Source organism: Megascapheus bottae, chromosome 10 (assembly GCF_031878675.1).
Source record: "Megascapheus bottae isolate mThoBot1 chromosome 10, mThoBot2.hap1, whole genome shotgun sequence".
Lineage (NCBI taxonomy): Eukaryota > Metazoa > Chordata > Mammalia > Rodentia > Geomyidae > Megascapheus > Megascapheus bottae.
The window spans coordinates 23,872,699-23,892,609 of record NC_143518.1 but is presented as its reverse complement, the minus strand read 5'-3'; the positions used below and the strand labels follow the sequence as shown (position 1 = coordinate 23,892,609).

The 19,911-nt window shown below is 41.1% G+C and overlaps 1 protein-coding gene across 2 annotated transcripts in view; it reads right to left on the bottom strand.

The window, feature by feature from the left end:
* Positions 1 to 19,911, bottom strand: part of Astn1 (astrotactin 1) — a 299,981-nt gene that overhangs the window by 152,044 nt on the left and 128,026 nt on the right. Inside the window, exons 3-7 of one of the 2 annotated variants that reach the window (XM_090340377.1) lie at positions 12,901 to 13,294; positions 11,349 to 11,495; positions 9,987 to 10,094; positions 4,849 to 4,998; positions 3,642 to 3,833 (exon numbers count right to left, since the gene is read on the bottom strand). In XM_090340377.1, the coding sequence (XP_090196503.1) occupies positions 3,642 to 3,833; positions 4,849 to 4,998; positions 9,987 to 10,094; positions 11,349 to 11,495; positions 12,901 to 13,294 (991 nt within the window). The remainder of the gene's footprint in view (positions 1 to 3,641; positions 3,834 to 4,848; positions 4,999 to 9,986; positions 10,095 to 11,348; positions 11,496 to 12,900; positions 13,295 to 19,911) is intronic. The other variant, XM_090340378.1, reaches the window with a different exon arrangement.

Sequence of the window (19,911 nt, the reverse complement as noted above, 5' to 3'; positions counted from 1 at the left end):
TGGTCCAAGGATGATTAATAGAACTTTTACTACTGGCTACTATATTCGAGGACCTGGGCTATGAGTACCCATCATCCTCCATCGCTCCCAGAAAGCATGTTGCTAGAATGTCAGTGGACAAGGAGGCTGGACTGGAAAGCAGATCAATAAGCTTCCTCCAGCTCCAGGGCTACCACAGGTCTTTGCAACTTTTGCAATATTTGTATGCTGGGCTGGAAGGACACAGAAAGAATGACAAATCTTCCTCTTCCTCTCTTTGTCTTCCACTTCAAGGGATACCTGTGATTAAGCTGGGACCACCCAGAAAAGGCAGAACATTGTAAAGTCAACATGTAGATGTGTGTGTGTGTGTGTGTGTGTGTGTGTGTGTGTGTGTGTGTGTGTGTGTGTGTGTAAGTAAATGGAGCTTGAATTTAGGGTTTGGGCACTGTTGGCTTTTTCACTAATGACTAGAGCACTACTACTTGAACCACAGCTCCACTGACAGATTTTCATGGTTAATGGGAGATAAGATGGTCACAAACTTTCCTGCCTGAACTGGAAATGAACTATGATCATCAGATCTCAGCCTACTGAATACCTAAGGTCAAAGATGTGAGCTACCAGCACCCAAATAATGTGAGAAGATGGATTATAGTCCATTTTCAGGAAACATAACACATGCAGAGAATGTGGCATGTGGCATCTTTAGGCATTCATTGTTTTTTCTGTCTCTCTTCATCGGTATTGGTCAGTATTGTACAGGTGATGGATAAACACCTGCTTAGCTTTAGTACACTTTTTGGAAAGATACCTAAGAGAGTGTTAGGTACTAGACGTTGCTCTTTTGCAATGACTGAGCATCTGTGTTTGTGTCCTTGTGTGTTTATGTACTTGTATGTGCATGCATGTGTGAAAATGCATACAAGTGCACTTATACAGCCATGTACATCCATATGGGCAGACCCCTCATTCTGGCTGGGAAAGCACATGTCCCAACACTCTGACATTTCCAAGTAAGCTAGCTAGCTGGAAGATTGCAAAAATAACGTCAATTTGACTTGAAGCCAATTCCCACACTTGGCTCTTTGGAGAAAGGCTCTAGGATGAAGTGTGGGAGGTGATAAAGTTTCTTACTGATGAGCGTGTGGGATGACCACATCATTCCATGTGCACGGAGAAGCAGGGCGGAGGGAGGGGTGTGGGGGAGAGGTTCCAATTATTCCAATTCCAGCATTAATGAAAATAACAGTCTTTTCAGCATCATTTCTCAGCTGCTACCCGAATGAAGATGTTGCACCTTAGCGCTGTTATGGGGTTTGAGTTCTTATTTTTAGTTTTCCTCCACGGCTTTCCATTTGGAAATTCATTAGTTGCTACGGATACTAGGAAGCTATTTGCAGGGGAAAAGCTTCCCAAGTCATTTTTAGGGAGGATTAGAAATGAGACATCTGGAAGGGACTGAAGAGTTGATAGGAAGCAACTTCCTGGCACACAGAACAGGAATGCTCAGTAACAGTTGTCGCCTATATAGGTTTTTGAGTGACAGATATGTCGGATCTGACATGTCAAGGGAAATTAAGCAACCCTTTATGATCTCACTTCTGCTCTGATTTCATGATAGATTAAACAGACTCTCACTTTTGGTGGCCATGGGACTGTGGGAAAATCCAGTGACTTCTCCAGGAATTATGTTGAGGCAAAAGGAAGGAGGTAGTTCATCTCTGCCATGCACAGAACATCAGGCCTATCTTTACACAAGTCATTGTGGGTGCTTCCAGTTCTTCGGGATCCAAGTGGAGGTATCCGAGGTCTTTGGAGATCATGTTTCTCTCAGAAGTGAGTTTAACATGTAAGATTGCCCAAATCCTTCTAATCCAAACCAGCTGGAGAACGAGAGTACCAGAGGCTGGCTCAGTTGCATGGGGAGGCCCACCTGTGAGATTAGCTCTTTTTAATTTCTTCTGTGCGCACTAGCTTTTGGGCATGGTGCACAGTCCATCTGTTTGGTTTGGTGTTTGCCTGACAGCGTAGGAAGAGCAGCAAGTAAGCACAGCCTTAGACATCAGATGTTTCAAATGCTGTACTTTCTCCTCCATATGGGGGCCTAGAATCTCTGTGATGGGCCCACGTTAAAGTAACTTTAAAACCTGAGAACATGGACATTTTAGAGGTCACAGTTACCTGTTAATCTTCCATAGATATTTGGTGGTGAGCTACAATAAGTATAGGCCATTAGATATCTTAAATAAAATTTCAGATATGATCCTTCTACCTCAGTGTCTAAAATGTGTGTGTGCATGTGTGTGTGTGTGTGTGTGTGTGTGTGTGTGTGTGTGTGTGTGTGTGTGTGTGTGCTGCAAGGGTTGCACATGATGGATAGACAGTTTGAAGGGTTGCCTCCTAATTCGAGGAACATCTTGCTTGGAGGTATTGGATATCATCCTCTATCTTTCCTTTAGTCTAAGGAAACATACTACTTTTCTGAGGATCCATGGTACTTAATTTACTGGAAACATGTCTCTATAAACACTCTTTTTATGGTGATGTATGGAATAAGGATCTGTGCTCTTGCTGGGTGTGGTGGAACCTAAATGCAATCCCAGCAACTCAGGAAGCAGAAGTAGGAAGATCAACATCCTAGATGTTCTGACCAAAAGCACAAGATGCTATCTAAAAGCTGAAAAGCGAAAGGTCTGCGATGGAGGGGTTTGGGGCGCAAGTGCTAGATTACTTGCCTAATAAGCAGGAGGCTCTGAATTCAAACCCCGCTATTGAAAAACTTCAAAAGAAAACAAAAATCTATGCTCTTGCACAAGTTGGAGTTCTGGAACCATTGGGATCACTCTAATCCCTGCAGCCCTGAATGTGGGCCCTTGCTTAGAGCCAGCCCAGTGCTTTTTGATAGCATAGCACAGTTAAAGCTATATATACTCTTCTTCCAGTAATCCCTCCCTAGTAATTAGCTAAAGAAAATAACTGCTCATGTGTCCTACATTTATGCGCACTGATGTTAATTTTAATAATATTTATAAAAATGAAAAATTTAAAGCATTCTAAATGCCAAATAATGGAGGGCTATTTAAATGAGCTACGATATAGACACACAATGAATATCAAATGGCTATTAAATTATATTACAAAGGATTATTCAGCGATTCTAGAAAAATGAAAAATGACAGATTGGTAAGTGAAATAAGTCAGAAAACTACCAGACTTAGAATGCTTTTTAGAAGCCTCTAAATACCATGCAGAGAAAAGACATTGGTTGGGGAAGACATAAAAAATTTTAAAATGATCTATCCAGGGGATAGAAATATAGATTGCTATCATTTGCTTTTATACACATTTCTAAATATGTCAAATTTTCTATGATAAGCATGCATGATTTTTGTCGTTGGAATATGCCTAGCCTCAGTAGTTAGTGACAGAATGAAAGAGCGAGGGAAGTCATTAATAACTTTCTCATCTTTTGGCAGTGGGGCCACAATTAGGTTTTCCTAGCCCAGGCTTCTCCCACAGTTTCATGCTCAGTGGACCAACTACATGCAAGCACCTTAGGTAGCCTAGGTTTGAGATGGTGAGGAATACAGTGGAGATGGGAGAGAGGGTCTGAATTACAAGAGAGTGATTGTGAGAGGCATGATCTCTCTGACAGTTACCCGCTGCCCGCTGCTCCTGCCTACCAGTTTCGGCGTCACATTGGTGTTCGCAGGGGTCTAGAAGCCGGCGGGCACAGAGGTCCATGGCCCAGGGCCCACTAGAGTTCTGCTGAGAGAAGAGAACTACTTGGGCAGGGTTCAGCCAGTCACTAGCATCCAACTGGCTCCCTTCCAGCAAGATGAAGCGGCTCCCTGCAGGGCGACAGAGAGGATGCATGTTATACCTGTGTGTGTGCACATAATACACACGCACAAACCACAGAAGACAGAATAAGTCCCAGTCTGAAAGCATTACTCGCTCAAGTCCTAGACTGTCATTAGCACCCACGACCGGCTCAAGGGATCAGCAGATGGAAGTCTGGCTGTCACATAGACTGCTGTGAGCAGGCACATTTCAGCCTTTCAGCTGTACCATCCCCCTCTGTCCTGCCTTGTCCCATCTTGCCAGAGTGTTCCTAAGGGATACAGGACAGAGAAGCTCTGTGACAACCATGGCATAGCTCCATCAGACCCCGCCACAGGCGATGGCATTCGTCCAAGAAACAGGGACCTGCTGCCTGTCTTCACTTGCCATGAAATAGCAGGCCCTCTAGCACTGCAAACTGTCCCCACCTGTTTCCAGCCTTCCAGCAATGGAGAGAGCAGACATTAACAAGTCAATTAGGTGATGTAGGCTTAAATAATGCAGGGACTCTCAGAACCTATGTTACTCCCTCACTTTATTGGGGTCCCCCTGGATAGAAGCAAATGGTTGCTTCTGATTCTAGGCTTATAGCAGGTTGATGTGATTAGTAATTTCTCACCTGGGCAAAACAAACCAAAGCATGGCTAATCCTTAAACATCTCCATTATCCTACTTGGTTTTTCTTTCCTCAAAGGCTGAGGAAATGTCAACGTCTACCTTACCTGCAGCCATTGTGGTCCATGAGTTATTTGAAACAAATGAACAACAACAAAAAAAAACCCAGAATGCATATAGAGAAAAGGAGGTGATTTGGTTAGTTTATTTTAAAACTTGGCTTTCTTACTTCATCTGTGGGAAATCCAATGTCGTCTTAAATGCTACTCATTTGGGTTTACTCACACCTCCCTAGACACACACCACAACAGAGAAGAGTGACCCTTGCCTTCTCCATCCCTTGCTCAACCTGAAAGCCTTCCTCTTTGGAAGAGGAGGCAATCACATTCTTGGACAGAAAGTGCTCACCATCAGCGATCAGGTGCTCCGGGACATGCAGGGTAATTTTGACGACAAGCGGGCAGCTGACATGAGAGGAGCACACAAGGCCAATCACACAGCTGGTGATGCTGATGAGGGTCAAGGTAGTCTTATTCACGGGACTTCGGGGAGAACCCACTGAAAGTGAGAAAAAGCAAGACATGGTGGTAAAATCCTTGGCAGCAGAATCACAACTTGAGGTTTTGCTGACACACCTAACATAGTGCAGGAAGAAAGTGCCCCCAGACTGCACAACCCTCAATAACCTGCATCCTTCCCAACATCACGGTGGATGCACGTCTCAGAAAAAGGGAATTTGACTAACGACCTTCTGGGTCAACTGCAAATTGCCTGCACTGTGCCTATGTTAGATTCTCAAGGGAAGTCACAAAGCCAGCATCTCACCCACACTGTTCTTGAGATGCTTCCAAGGAAAGAAAGCTTCATTTCCACCATTGTCTACCAGGGGCACCACAGTAAAGAGCATCCTTCCAAAGCACCAAGTCTCTAGGAGGAGGGAGGTTTCTTCCTGGTCAGGCGGAGGAGCTGGTATATGCTCTCTGTACCAGAATTCTACCATGTTCTATGGGGCAGAATGAAAGTCAGTTCCCCAATGAGTGAATGATGTCACCCCCAGAATGTTCTGGGGTGGAACATTCTGGAGGGAAAAGATTTCCAGCTGGGATAAAAGACACCTCCAGGCAGACAGGAACAAAGAATAGGGAAAGAGTAGGTTTTGTCTTGGAATGTTTGTTTTGGAGGTTGATTTTGTTGTTATTTGGAAGGTTTTTAGTAGAAGGGATAAAACAGTAGTGAGCAGGAAAATCTTTTATATATACATAGGAGTGTAAGAAACCTAGGCAGCAAATATTGTATGTCTTTTGGAATCTTCTGTTCTTTGTGAATACTTATTGTTCATAGCAATATTAGTCTCCATTATGGCAGGCATCACATGAAGTGTTGCCTATGTATTATATTCCTTTCACTGTTTTATTTCTTTAAAGACACTTCTGTACAGTAATTAAACTTTTTTTGAAAGGTTTTATTAACAGTGATTTTTATTTCAAATATCGTGTTTAACAAACATGTATTCAAGAAGGGAATCTCTATATACAATCACTGACACATAGATTTTAGGACATAATTTAAATTAAGTGGAGGGTTTGTATATCATAGCTACATATCAATCAATATAATACAACATTATGTCTACAGAATATATAGCCCATCATAGATTTTTACGTCTATGTAGTAACCTTTATATTTCCAAGACCATATCCATAACCTTGGGTACCCGAATACTGAATCATTGCTCTTGTACTAATCACTCTTGTGGATCTAATATCCACATATCAAGGAGACCATGTGCCTTTTGTTCCTTTGGTTTTATCTCACTCAACATGAATTGCTCTAGTTTCATCCACTTCCCAGTGACTGACATTATTTTATCTTGTCTGGTGGCAATGTAGAATTCCATTGTATATATGTATCGCATTTTTTGTATCCATTCATCTGTAGTAGGGCATCTGGGTTGTTTCCATTGCTTGGCTATTGTGAACAGTGCAGTGATGAACATGGCTGAGCAGGTGTCCTTATCATATCCTGGGTTATGATGCTCAGGGTAGATGCCCAGGAGTGTATGGCAGGATTGTAGGGAAGGTTTGTTTTTAGTTTTTTAAGAAAGTTTTTTTTTCAGTTGTGGGAAAGACATGTCACAGAGATAAAGCTCCTAGAAACAGCTACCCCCGAGGAAGAGACAGTTACGTGTCAGGTGTCCATACCCAGGGCTTTACACAGCTCCCACCATTCAATGATGACCAGAAAACTAGAAAGCAGTGCCTATAGAAGGTTTGAGAATCTGTGGTGCATATCTAAGCATAGAGATCATTTAAACACTGGTCTAGTGGTAAGATTTCCAGATCACAGGACCAATGAGCTATTCACTCTTGGGGGGCCCAGGGAGCCTTGGAAACTTCTTTTTTCAGGAACACAGGGATGAGTTTTTGGTCCATGGCCACATTAAGAGTGGTCTTTATGCAACAGGTTCCCCCAAGGGCATATGTCAACAATAACTGGAGAGGAGACTTGCAAGCTGTAGGTAGCTTCTGATTTCTCTGTCCTTGCCAGTTAGAGCTATTTTATTCATGTTAGTATCCTTTTGAAATTGAGATTATTTCCCCACACTTACAAATCTCCAGCCCAGCCAGGCCTCTGCAGAAGATTTACCTCCAGAATTTCTCTTGGGCACTAAAATGTAATATATTCCAAACTAGCCTTGCCACCTTCTCCTGAACCATGCTCCCCTGCCTATTTCTATTTTCCAGGAAAAGATTCTGCCATCTACTTGGTTCCTCAACTTACAGAATTCTGTCATCTAACTCTTCCTTCTTATTCACAAGTCTCACCTTCTTTCTGTAAAGGCCATTGTATCTTCTTTACATTTTGTATCCAAAATTTCTCTTACCCCTTTATCTCATTCAAATCAACTCTCACCCAACCACACTGCCCCCAGAGGAAGCCTTCAGGAAGCAGAGCTGACCAATGGCAAACAGTTGAATGAGCAGATCCAAAGCCCCTGCAACAAGAACCCAGAGGCCAAGGTACCCCTGGATTCTGCTGGTCTTCCAGCTTTATTTCCTATGCAACCCACAAACTTGCACTGGAATTTCATTTTAATAAAATATTTGCTGATTTCTGTCTAGGCCTTCACCATTTATGTCTCAGTGACTTTGTACATATTATTTCCTCCTTCACAGAAGGCCATTTTATCACCTTGTCATCTCAGTACACACCTACTCTTCAAGTCTCAGCTCAAATACCATCTCCCTCTAAATACTTCTCTGATACCTTTAAGATCAGATTCTCACTTGCCCCTTGTTCTTCCTACTCTCTATGCACCCTGCTGTTACAGCTCTTAATACACCTTGACCTAGCTGTTTACAAGCACCTGCCATTGCTCTCCTGTGATTGCAAGAACTTGCTGTTGATATTCTTTTCTCTCTTCTAACTGGACCTTCAACTCATAATCTGGCTGACTTAGCTTCAGTCTTTCAAAACAGTGGCATTCTGTTTGCTCTCAGAAACAATACTAATTGGATAACATAGCATGTGGATAATTCTTTGGCCCTAGACTGTTCTATGGTTCCATCCCTAGTATTTGTATGTACTTGTGTTTATAAGCTGGCTAGAGCTACTGCCTTGAATTAACTCTACTTCCTTAACAACCACATCCTTTTGTTTCTTCAAGGCTTCCTCTGTGTTCTTTTCCTGGACTGCTTCTCTTTCAAGAAATTCTATACATTGTATAGCACACAGTTCTGGTTGTTTTCTTCTTTGTAGCCAGGTAGAATTAAGTATTCTCTGAGTGCTTATTTTGCTTTTTTTTTAAAATATTAACAAATAAAGCCTTATCATTGTGCCACATTTTCATGCTTCTCCCACCCACCATAAATCCTGACCCATAGCAAGGAGGTTATAAAATGTTTTTGCTGGACTGATTGATGTATCCAATCCAATTAAACAAATACTTACACACATCTATTATAGGCAAAACCCTTTGGTAGGCACTTGGAAAAAATAATTAGGTATTCTCCACCCCTAATCTGCTTATAGTTTACTTAATAGCAGTCCACGGTTGATGTACTAGGAAAGCTGGGGATTTAAAATAAACTGTTTTGTACTGCAAAGAAACTCACTCTATATTTATCCAGGGTTTTCTTATATCAGATTTTGTTAAATCAGGACATGCCTTGCTTACAATGGATGGGCCTTTGTTGAATACTGGTTCTATCTAAATATGTATTGAGGATCATATTCTCACTTCAGGGAAACTGAGGCTTCAGAAGTTAGGCTGCCCAGAGCTCCACTGATCTCTTCAGGAAAATGGTGAAGAGAAGTTCAAGGCTGAAGGCAGCGAAGACCACAGGAGTTGGAATTTAGATCTAAAATGCCTCCTCCCAATTTCAGGAAAGGAGGTCCTCTGTTTGATGAGAATGTATGTAGAGAAAGGCTATAGCTGAAATGTGTGTTTAGGGGACAGCAGCTAAGTATTGGCTGGAGAAAATCCTACTGAGTGGAGCACTAGGTGACATCAATCAAACACTCTCTTGGTAGCTCACGGGAATTCTGTGTACAGCTTTTTAAGATGATGCCCTGTAGAAACCCGAGGCTGTACTGGGGAAAGTTAGAGCAGTAATAATAGGAATTTCAGACTGCTTTGGCAGAGGCCAAAACAAACTGGCATGTTTTCATAAAATGTAATTCTGACAGTAGCTCCACCCAGAAGTTATTATTATCTCCTTTAAAATGGACAGGAACTGAAGTTCAGAGAAGTCGTTGCCCTTATCCAATATCATACAGTAAGTAAAGCATGGTGCTCATTGGCATTTACATATAGAACTGCCTCAGGGATGACTCTCATAGAGCCATGAAGAATGGCAGCTAAGCTACTGGAGTCACATCAGAAAGCCCTAAATATCAGCATAGAGTGGTACAGGCTGTAGCTGCATGGAAGGACAGCTCTACCTGGACAGATGAGGACAAATTTGCTTCCTTAACTCTGCCAGGAGAAAGGAGGTGTCTGGAGGCTTCAGTCCTTAGTTTATATTGGATAGGGACATAAAAGTCAAAGAAAATTACATATTTTTTCAAGTCTCAGATGGTTCATTCCACAACCACTTAGCCCCCCAGCCCCTGCCTAGCTCAATGTCAAAAGCCAATGTGACTAAATAAGCCATGAGGTATAAATATGAGACATTTGATGCACGGAACACACTTTCCCAACCTTATCTTCTTTGTTTAAATAGCAAGATAGGATTCCTGTGGCTTTCAGAAGGAATTGAGAGTCTTCTGACCAAGAAATAGCCTTTCAAACAACTTGGAAACTTGTTTGAGAGTGCCATTATCTGGGAGAGATGATTCTCTGGAGGTTTCCTCTCTACAGTCTTCTCTCTTCCTTAGGAGGAAATACCAGCTGTGGTCCAAACATTCTTCCTGCAGAGAGTGGCTCATGTCCATAAAGTCCTCTGGGGCCCTACCTTCACTCCAGCTCCTGGTGCACATAAGACCTATCCTCTATATCCCCCCCCCACCCCCCTGCCACCCCGCCCAGGCTCCATCCTTCCTACCTCGACTGCGTCTGCGGCTCCTGGAGGGATCTGTGTAAAAGGTGAGCTGAGGGTCATTTTCTGCCTCTGTGCCAGAGTCCCCTTCGGGGTTCAGAAATGCAGAACCAGCTGAAATGAAAAGAAGCACAGTTAAGACAATGCTTCCAGTTTTGTCTTCATGACCCCAAATCTCTGGGTGAGTTCAGAAGAAAACAAATCTGTAAAAGTGAAAGTGGGCTGACTGAAAATCTAACAGAGCTAGAAGGATATAGGCTTTCTGGCATCCAGACTTGGATTTTTATGGAGAAGTAGACCTTTATGGCAGCGATCACTAAAACCCTGCTCAGCCTGTGTTTCCACAATTAGAAACATTCCTGGCATTCACCTACCAGACGACCTACAGGGGTGGAAGACAGAAAAGGAAGCAAGGTAGATATCCCCTTCTGCCTGATAGGAAGTTGCAAATAAGTGATAGAAACATAGGGTATTAGAATCTTGCATTTTTACTGGTCCCACACTATTCCTATTCATATATGTAAATATATATATACACACACATATGTGTGTACATATGTATATGTAATAGTATATGTTCTTAGACATCCATATACTATGCACATATATAAAATGTATATACGTGTGCATATTTTATATATGTATACAAAATGCAAAAAATGAAATATATTAAAAGATATATAAAAAGATATTCAGAGAAATCTCCGATTTCCTCTACATCAGACTAGAATTCAGTTACTATTAATATATATATATAATTTATATATGCTCCCATATCTTTTCTTTTGATACAGAAACAGGCAAAGGATTAATTCCCACTTAAAATCATTTGGAATGCAATTTATATTGAAGCTTATCTTTTATCACCTCATTTTTTTCCACTCAATAGATGGGTGGGCAACTGTCTATATTAACAAATACAGATCCAGGCTATCATTTTAATGATGATATTGTAAGCCAATGGACAGTAGACAGATGTCCCAAGTAGTTAGGTAATTCCAAGTTGATGGACATTTAAGCCATCCCCAATTTTTAGTTCATTTAAACAACATTGTGATGAACTGCTGTTTATACACATCTTTTCATAGTTGTCCAATTATGTCCTAAGTATATAGTCTTGCTGTCAGAAGTACTTGACCAAAAAGTTTGCACATTTAAGGTTTTATTTTTGTATATATATATATATGTGTATATATATATATGTGTATATATATATATATATATAGCATGTAATGGCATCCAGAAAGAAGACTGTGCCAGTGCATAGCCTTATAGCTGCATATAAAAATAACAACAGAGGGTATTAATTGTCCTGTTTCTTGCTGTAGACAGCAATCCATCAGAAACTCTATCATGAGACATGGATACCTCTTGCTTTGTTGTTGATCCGTTTTCTCTGGCTACTGGAGGTGTGGGACAGCAGGGTGGCCTGCTGGTGGTTGGAGTCCACGGGGCTGGTGGCAATAATGTTATCTTTGTATTTGTTCATCAATGACAGTTTGGCATTGTCACTTCCTGTACAAGGAAAAATCAAGATGAAATCTTTAAAAGTCCAAATAAAGTGAGAGCGAGAAAAATCTGTGTGAAGGAGATGAGGATTCATAGAACTTAAATCAGGAAACTGGAAAGTGAGAGACTGGTAGAGACAGAAACTTCGATTTCTAGGAGCTACAAAGTTATGGGAGAAGGAGTATATAAAATGATTACAATGGAAAATACAATTCAATCATTTTATATTGATAAAGTCACCAATTGCCACCCTTTGGCTAGACACAAATAGAAGCTTCTATTCTATTTGGGTCAGCAGAGTCTTAAAAGAATTTGCAGTTGTGTGCATTCAGGCAGAACAGGACCTCTCTTTTTCAACACAGTGTATACCATTCCCTATTGTTTGACCACTATCTTTTGCATAAATTTGTGTAATCTTTCTGGCCCCTTAAAGGCATTTGATTATGTAACCTGTGATTACTACATATCTATTTGGTAGCCCTAGGAAAGTACCATGTGGTCTGGGGGGGGGGGGAAATAGAGTTGTTAAAGACATATTGTCTTTCCCATTTTCAAAGAGTTCTCAGTCTCTAAGTCTTATTAAGAATTAGTTCTAGACTTTTGTCTAGATATGTCTAGGATCTGTTCTAGATAATATCTAGATTTTCCCTATCACTTTTATGTGATTTGACTCTTCCAAGTCTATCTTAACTGGAATACAGTATCGAATCCATTTTCCTCAAAGATAATTGGGCAGTACCTTGAAAACTCACTGTCAAGGTTTACCTTTTGGGATATGCTTATTCATAGCTGTTTGAAAGAAAGCTGGGCAAGTCTATAAAAACACAATCCTTCCCTTTCTGCTGATCTTGAACTTCTAGATAAGGTGCAAATCTGTTCTAACCAGCGTCTCCATAGATAAATCAAGCATTTGGTGCTTTCTTTTCCTTTCTTTATTTTCTAAAAAAAAAAAAGAGGCATTCTTTATACAGACCACAGAAGCATGGACAAAATAATACAAATAAAACTACCGCAAACCCAAGTCTTGGGGATTACAGGGGGGAAAAAAAAAACAGAGAACATTATCCTTCCACTTCACTGGAAAATTAGAATTAAGCTGCCAAGGCAAATACATGATACACAGCAACTTCTACACGTGTTTTTTTTTTTTTCTTTCGTTCCACCTCCTTCATTCCTAGAGGATGGCTCATTACAGCCTAAAAAGGACAGAACTCACTTCTCTGTTGTCTATAAAGGGTCCTCTGCTTCTGACAGATGGTCCAAATGGAAAGGGATGGAATGTACATTCCGTTTCCACTCATGTTAGAAAACAGCCTACCTGGAAAGGATACCTGGTACCGCCTCCCGGTTATGATCACCAAATGGGTGGGACAGACAAGGACGACCGCCCTAACCCTCTCTCCCCCCTCACCTGGCGTGAGGTCCATCCCTGCCTTCTCGTTGCAGCCCTGGAGCGAGTCGAGGGTGCGAGTGACCTGGCTGGCGAAGTCCTCCCCTCCGTTCATGCACTCCCTCTGAAGGTGGTGGCGCAGGTCGGTGATGTCGTACTCATAGCCATCCAGGATGGGCGTCTCGCGGATGCTCAGGGTGCCGCTGGAGTTGTGGCCCTGCACTCGAGCGTTGCGCAGACTCTCTCTACCATGGCCCCCGATCAACACCGAAGGGATGTAGTGAATCTCATTGGCGGCCTCTGCGCTGGCACTCTTCTGGGGTTGGGGGACCCGGCGACGTTTGCACCAGCGCCGGCGAGTGTACAGGATCATCACCAGACACAAGATGGAGAGCAGGAGAGCAATCATGCCACCCTGAGAAGAGAGGAGGGCATGTGGAGGACTCTAAGGCAGGAAGATAAGCGGGGGCCTTCTCACTCAGCCATGGTCCATCTGTTTACACCATTACTCTTTCTGTAGCTGGTTCATGCATTCAGGCGTGCTGAGCGCCTACAGCATCATTCAGCAGTAAAGAAAGCATATGCTGTGCCTGGTGTGTACTGTGAGAAGAAACTGCAATGGCCAGGGCATGACTTCAGGAGACCCATGTGCTTCTAGCTTTGCAAAAAACCCGGATTATTATCATCATTACCATTATTAGCTTCAAGGACTTTTAGTGCTTCATCATATTCATTTATAGGTACCATGTGTCTTTTGTGTGTGTGTGTTCATACTAAGGTTTGAACTCATGGCCTGGGCAATATCCTTGACCATTTTCACTCAAGGCTAGCATTCTCCTACTCGCGCCACAGATCCACTTTTGGCTTTTTGTTGGTTAACTGGAGAAAAGAGCTTCTTAGATTTTCCAGCCCAGGCTAGCCTTGAATTGATATCCTCATAGCTCAGCTTCCTGAGTAACTAGGGTTATGTTTCATTGCCACCTTTTCCATCATTCTCCCTCTTCATCTCTCCCAACCTTACCCATCCCCTCAAGTTACCAGCTTCCATCTTCACATGCGGACACTGAGTATTAACAGTATTTGAAAAAAGAGGCACACCTTTAGGTGTGTGTGTGTGTGTGTGTGTGTGTGTCTGCATGTGTGAAAAAGAGAGAAGGGAGAGTATAAAGCTGGTTGAGGCTATTATTTGTTGTTAGGGCAGTCAGTGTGTGGTGACATTGAGTTTCTCTTCCTGCCTCACATCTAATAATCAGTCTTAGGTAGAATCCAATGGGATCCACAAATTAATGAGTCTTATAAATTCTAAAACTCAGATTCCACATCTGTACAATTTGGAGAAGACACCACTTAACCACCCAGGGTAGTTGTTAAGAATTAGTCCAGACAACTATATCAAGTGCCTAATGCAATACATCACACCTCATCAGTGTTGTTCTCAGTATACCCTGAACTGTCTCCATCTGAGGAATCAGCCCAGCAGGAAAAACTATCAACAAATCCAAAGAGAAATTTACATCTGTCAGGAATTTTCCACCAAGTGTGGGGAGAAATAGTGCCTTTGAACATGACTTTTGGGGCTACAGCTTTCCCCTAATCACACTGTCCTTACGGATGCTCCCTCTTCTTGTATCATGATATGAAAAGTATTGAAACCCTGTCCAGAAGTCAGGCTGGACTAACAATTTTTCTCTTCTACAGCTCAATAGCCTTGGACTGGAGGCCAGTCCTTAAATGTCAAGGCACCATTTGGTGTCTCTTGGAAGTGGAGAGTCAGAGCTCAGAGAGAAAGAACGCATGGCCTTCAAGGCCCTCTAAGGCAGGGTTTGGTGGAGTTCTAAGCCCTTTCCTGCACAAAGCAAGGCAGACATATAAATCTTCCTGTGCACAGTTTGTAGTCACTCCTTTATTTTGGTCAATAGCCTTCAAACCTTTTTCATTAGGCTGGGGTATATCAGATGGTTCTGCTCTTAACCTCGAGCTTCAATCACTGCCCCTTTATTGTATAGGTTGGAGATGAAGCGCGCCTGCCAATTCCCAGGAGCCCCAAACTCCATGAGGATGGGCCAAGAGTACCTTTACAAACACACTCATAGGGGCTTTTTTCCAGTCTCATAATAATTATGTTGTGGATTTATAAATTTCTTCTCCCAGTAAAAAATTCCCATTTACCTTACCTTACCCCCGGCATTTCTGTGAGCAATGGAACACACACACACACACACACACACACACACACACACACACACACACTTACATAAAGGTTGCACAAAGGATCAGAAACATGAGGCATTAGATTCAGCTTCTAGGTGCCTGTCCTTATCTTATGGCTTGTTAGGGACGCATACAACCTAGTTTCTTTCGTCTGGAGAATGATTCTCCCTCTTGAAATCTCACAGAAAGAGTAAACATGCTCAGGTTACACTGAATGGAAGTATAAAGCTAAGTGTTCTTGTTCCTCACTAAAGTCCACCTCCTATATAGTCTATCCTGCTGACCCACATCGTTGCTGGGACCCCACAGAACCCTGTGTAAAAGACAACATAGCAGCCAAATCTTCCATGACCAATCTCTGTAAACATTTGTGTCCATCCCAGTAGTTTTCAGCAAAACCCTCATCTCATCATCAGATCCTCTATCCTTTCTCTCACCCCAAATTGAAACTGCAACAATAGGTAATTAAGCCACACAGAAGGAATAACTTCCCAACTGAGAGAAGTTGTCAGACATTGAATTAGGCCAGTGAAAGCCAGAGGTAATTTTATCCCCCAAAGAGCTATAAGAGCAGCAGAAGCATCCATCTCTGAGGAATGGTTTAAACACCATCTTTCCAGTGCATGGAAGAGTTTTTAGGAGTCCCTTCTACTCTTCACTTCCTCCCCAACATTCCTTTCAGATGTTCACAAGGGTTATGATAAGATCCAGGTCACAGATTTACTCTCTGTTTTACACAATAAAGAAGAGCAACTACGCATTGCTCAGTGTGTATGTATCAGGCATTGTTCAAAATGCTCTATGATTTTAACACCAAGAGTTAAATATCAATTATTTTCCCTTCTTACATATAGGAAAACAGACTTGAAGGTTTGTCTAAAGTTCCATTACAAAGAGTTAACAGGACCAGAGTGACTAATTCTGAGGACATATATTCTTAACCAAGGCTGGAGTCACCTTGAATGAACTGGGCTCCTGAGTGACATACGTCTTGATCTTTCTTTCACCAACCTTAAGAATATAGAGTAGGAGGAACCCATGGATGATTCCTCCCAGATCTATCTTCATCTATCAAAGGAGAAAAGAAAGTAGCCAAAGTGTACATATAGACAGACATCCAAGGATGAGAGGGTGTGTGTGTGTATATATGCTGGTCCTGGGACTTGAACTCAAGGCCTGAGTGCTGTCCTTGAATTTTCTTTTTTGTTTTGTTTTGTATTTGCACAGAGCTATAACTCTACCACTTGAGTCACAGTTCCACTTCTAGCTTTTTTTTTGTGGTTAACTGGAGATGAAGAGTCTCGTAGACTTTCCTGCCCAGGTTAGTGTCAAATCGTGATCCTCAAATCTCAGCCTCATAAATAGCTAGATTATGAACCTGAGCCAACAGAGCTGGCAACAAAGGATTTTTTTTTAACCAAGAACCCACTTCTTAGTGGGGTTTTGCTAATCCATGATTAGTTAGCAGTTAAATTAAAATCTCCCACTTCAAAAGCTCTGTGTTAAAATAAGACTACATACACCACACACTGCTACATGCCTAGAAGACACTATTAGAGTCTCAAATTAGACAATTTAATGTAAGAAATCAGTGTTCTTTCACCTTAGAAACTCACTGAAAATAGGTTCTGCCTCATCCTTTTCAGAAGAAAACAAGGGAAAGTATACCATCAGACAGTGCTGAGTTGATACGAGTACTACATTCCCCTCCACAGCTGTTCTCAGGATGCCGTTCTGTTAGGCTTATCTAAAATTCCCTTTGATGTGAAAAGCCCAGATTCTCCTTATGTTTGTTTTTGAAACTCATAATGCATAAGAAGCCATCTTACAAGTTTTTGTTTAGCTAAGCCAGTGCATTTAGCTTCTCTAATCTTGCTTTAGTGAAATGTTTACTACACCAAGAGGCAATGACTCCTGAAGACCTTGACTTTTGGGGAATCAATTACTAATAATAAGCCAAGCCAGTGGGTATGACTGGGACCAGGCATAGGAAAGAGGATTCCGAGGTTCCAAGTTGTGCTGTGGTTTTTCTGCCTCTATAATCTAGAATAGAGACAAGTGTCACAACAATTTCAACAACTTACTAATTAATTGTGGATTATTATGTAAATAATACACATGCTATAATGGTATACTATATTAATTTGCAATATTTCTTAATATTTATCATCACAATTAATGAGACACTGCCTACTAAATAGCTTCCCTGAAACATCCTATGAGCAGATAACAAATGGAGTACAAAGCACTTCTCTGTACCAGGACAGCACAGGATGTCACCATTTAACTAGCCTTCTGCAATAAGAACTTGGAAATCCAGTGTCACATTTGATTATTATCACATTCCTGTGATAAGTCACTGTATTTGACATAGTCATTCCCTTCTATTTCCATAGAGAGTTTTAAGCAGTTTCAAGGAATGACATAGATGTTCTAGGATATTGCTTTCAAAAAATGTAATGAAATAAGTAGGTGGCAGAGGAAAACAGTCAAAACCTTAGGTCAAGGGTTATAAGCTAGGAACTTTTTGAAAACTAGATAAAAAAGTGAAAGGTCAGATGGCTAGAATTGAGAAAGATGGGGGTGAAGAGAAAAGGGAGGAAACTGATTAAGATGCTTTGTACTCAGGACTTGGTATGTTGAATTGAAATGCCTTTATCTTGTATGACACAACTTGTTTCATGTATCCAAGGGCAATGGACAAACTAAGCAGTATGAATACATAAAGCTTTGCATGGGTTGTTTGTATGTGTATGCCTTGTTCTGGGGTTGCTTACTTATTCTAGTTGTATGTGTTCTCCATTCTTCAAATCTAGTACTACAGAAAAAGTGCCAGGCACTGTGTGGCTCATACATGAAAATCTTAGCTACTTAGGAGGATGAGAATTTAGGATCATGTTTAAAGCCAGCCAGAGCAGGAAAATACATGAGACTCTTATCTCCAATTAACCACTAAAACAAAACAAAACAAAAACAACAACAACAACAACAAAAAACAAGAAACAGCAGAGTGAAAACCTTGAACAAAAAAAAACCCCTCAAGGACAGTGCCCATACCCTGAGTTCAAGCCACAGCATGCACACACACACACACACACACACACACACACACACACACACACACAAATAAAAAGAAAAGAAAAAAGAGTAAGTTATACCTATATATCTACAGTCAGGTTGTCAATAACAAGTAGGTACAAATTTTGAATAAATAATAAGCCAAAAAAGAAAAAAATCATGACTGAGGAGCAGGGGTTTGGCTTAATGGTAGATTGCTTGCCTAGCATGCACGAATACCCGGGTTTGATTCCTCGGTACCACATACATAGAAAAAAAGCCAGAAGTGGTGCTGAGGCTCAAGTGGTAGAGCTCTAGCCTTGAGAAAGTCCAAGGACTGTGCTCAGGCCCTGAGCCCAAGCCCAGGACTGGCAAAAAAAAAAAAAATCATGACTGAAAGACAGAGTTGCTTTGTTCTTTATCTTATCTTTGCATACTTTTTTTGGATTATTCTATTGATTTTCCTCCAAACTGGTAAGGTTTTGTAACTAGACACTCACTTGGGGGAGATAAGGACTCCATATCTATTAACAAGATTTTTTCCCCTGCAAAAGTGGCATTTCAAAATATATTTTCTATGAAAGAATCAATAAATCATTTCTACTTGCTTTAATAGAGATCAACAAATGAAGTTAGCTCTTATTTTATTATGGAATTGACATTTTCAGCACTTACCTTAGAGAGTTACCTGAAGTTTTCCAGATAATTTGTAGGTTTTGGCAATTCTATGTAATGGTGTTTTATGTAACAGCAGTGGCAATTGTGCAGAGAAAGAAAATTCTACAGGGATCTCCCAAACAACTTGTTTGCTTAATCACTGTTTATCCTCTCTTACCATAGCCAACCCTTACTTGCCTTCTCCTTCTCCTAATTCAGTTCAGCATTCAGCTCCAGCTAATTACTCTTTGGTCTCACTAGTCTTCTCTGTAGACCATACCATCCAACACTCACCATACCTATCTTACCTTTTATTTGCTTGTTGACTTCTTCTACTAGACTATAGGCTTCAGGAGAATAGAGATAAGTCTGACACATCCCTTTATATCTCTAGGGTTGATCATGGTGCCTGGCATAAAGCAGTCAATAGTCTCATGTAATATGAAGAATGAAAGGAAGGAAGAAAAGGCAGTAAGGAGGAATGGTTCATCAATTTTGAATATACTTCAACCTAAACATTGTCATGTGCCTGCAGGCTTAACTTATATACATTGCTTATGCAACTCATTCCTCCAATTCATTACCAAGTTATCCAAGGAATATTTACTGATAAACTCCTTTTGGGAGGCATTTTTCTAGTCTAAGGGTTGCTGCTATTGAGGTACTATAGTGAATAATATAGGGATGAACAAATTTTACTCTCTGATTAGAGAAAACAAACTGTGTAATTTGGATTTTAAAGTGAAAAGTGGCCAAGAAAGAAAGAAAGAAAAACTATGGGAAAACAAAACCAGATGATAGATGCTATTATCAGCCAGCTGATGTTTTTCTTCTAAGAACAAAAGAAACAGAAGTAACTGGAGATATCTTGAACTAGAGGTGAGAATCTGTATAACACCCCAAGAACCAATGAAATTCTTTCCAAATTGGTGTCATATGACAAGTAAATTCTGCAATTAAAAAGAATGCGAATCTATTAAATATCACCAAAGTTTAGGGTATCACCTGGGTTTTGTGAACCTTTGGCAGAAAAAAATAGAAAGCTGAGATTTTGTTTTCAGCTACCATCTGTCAAGAGACAGCAGCCAATCAATCAGCTCACATTTC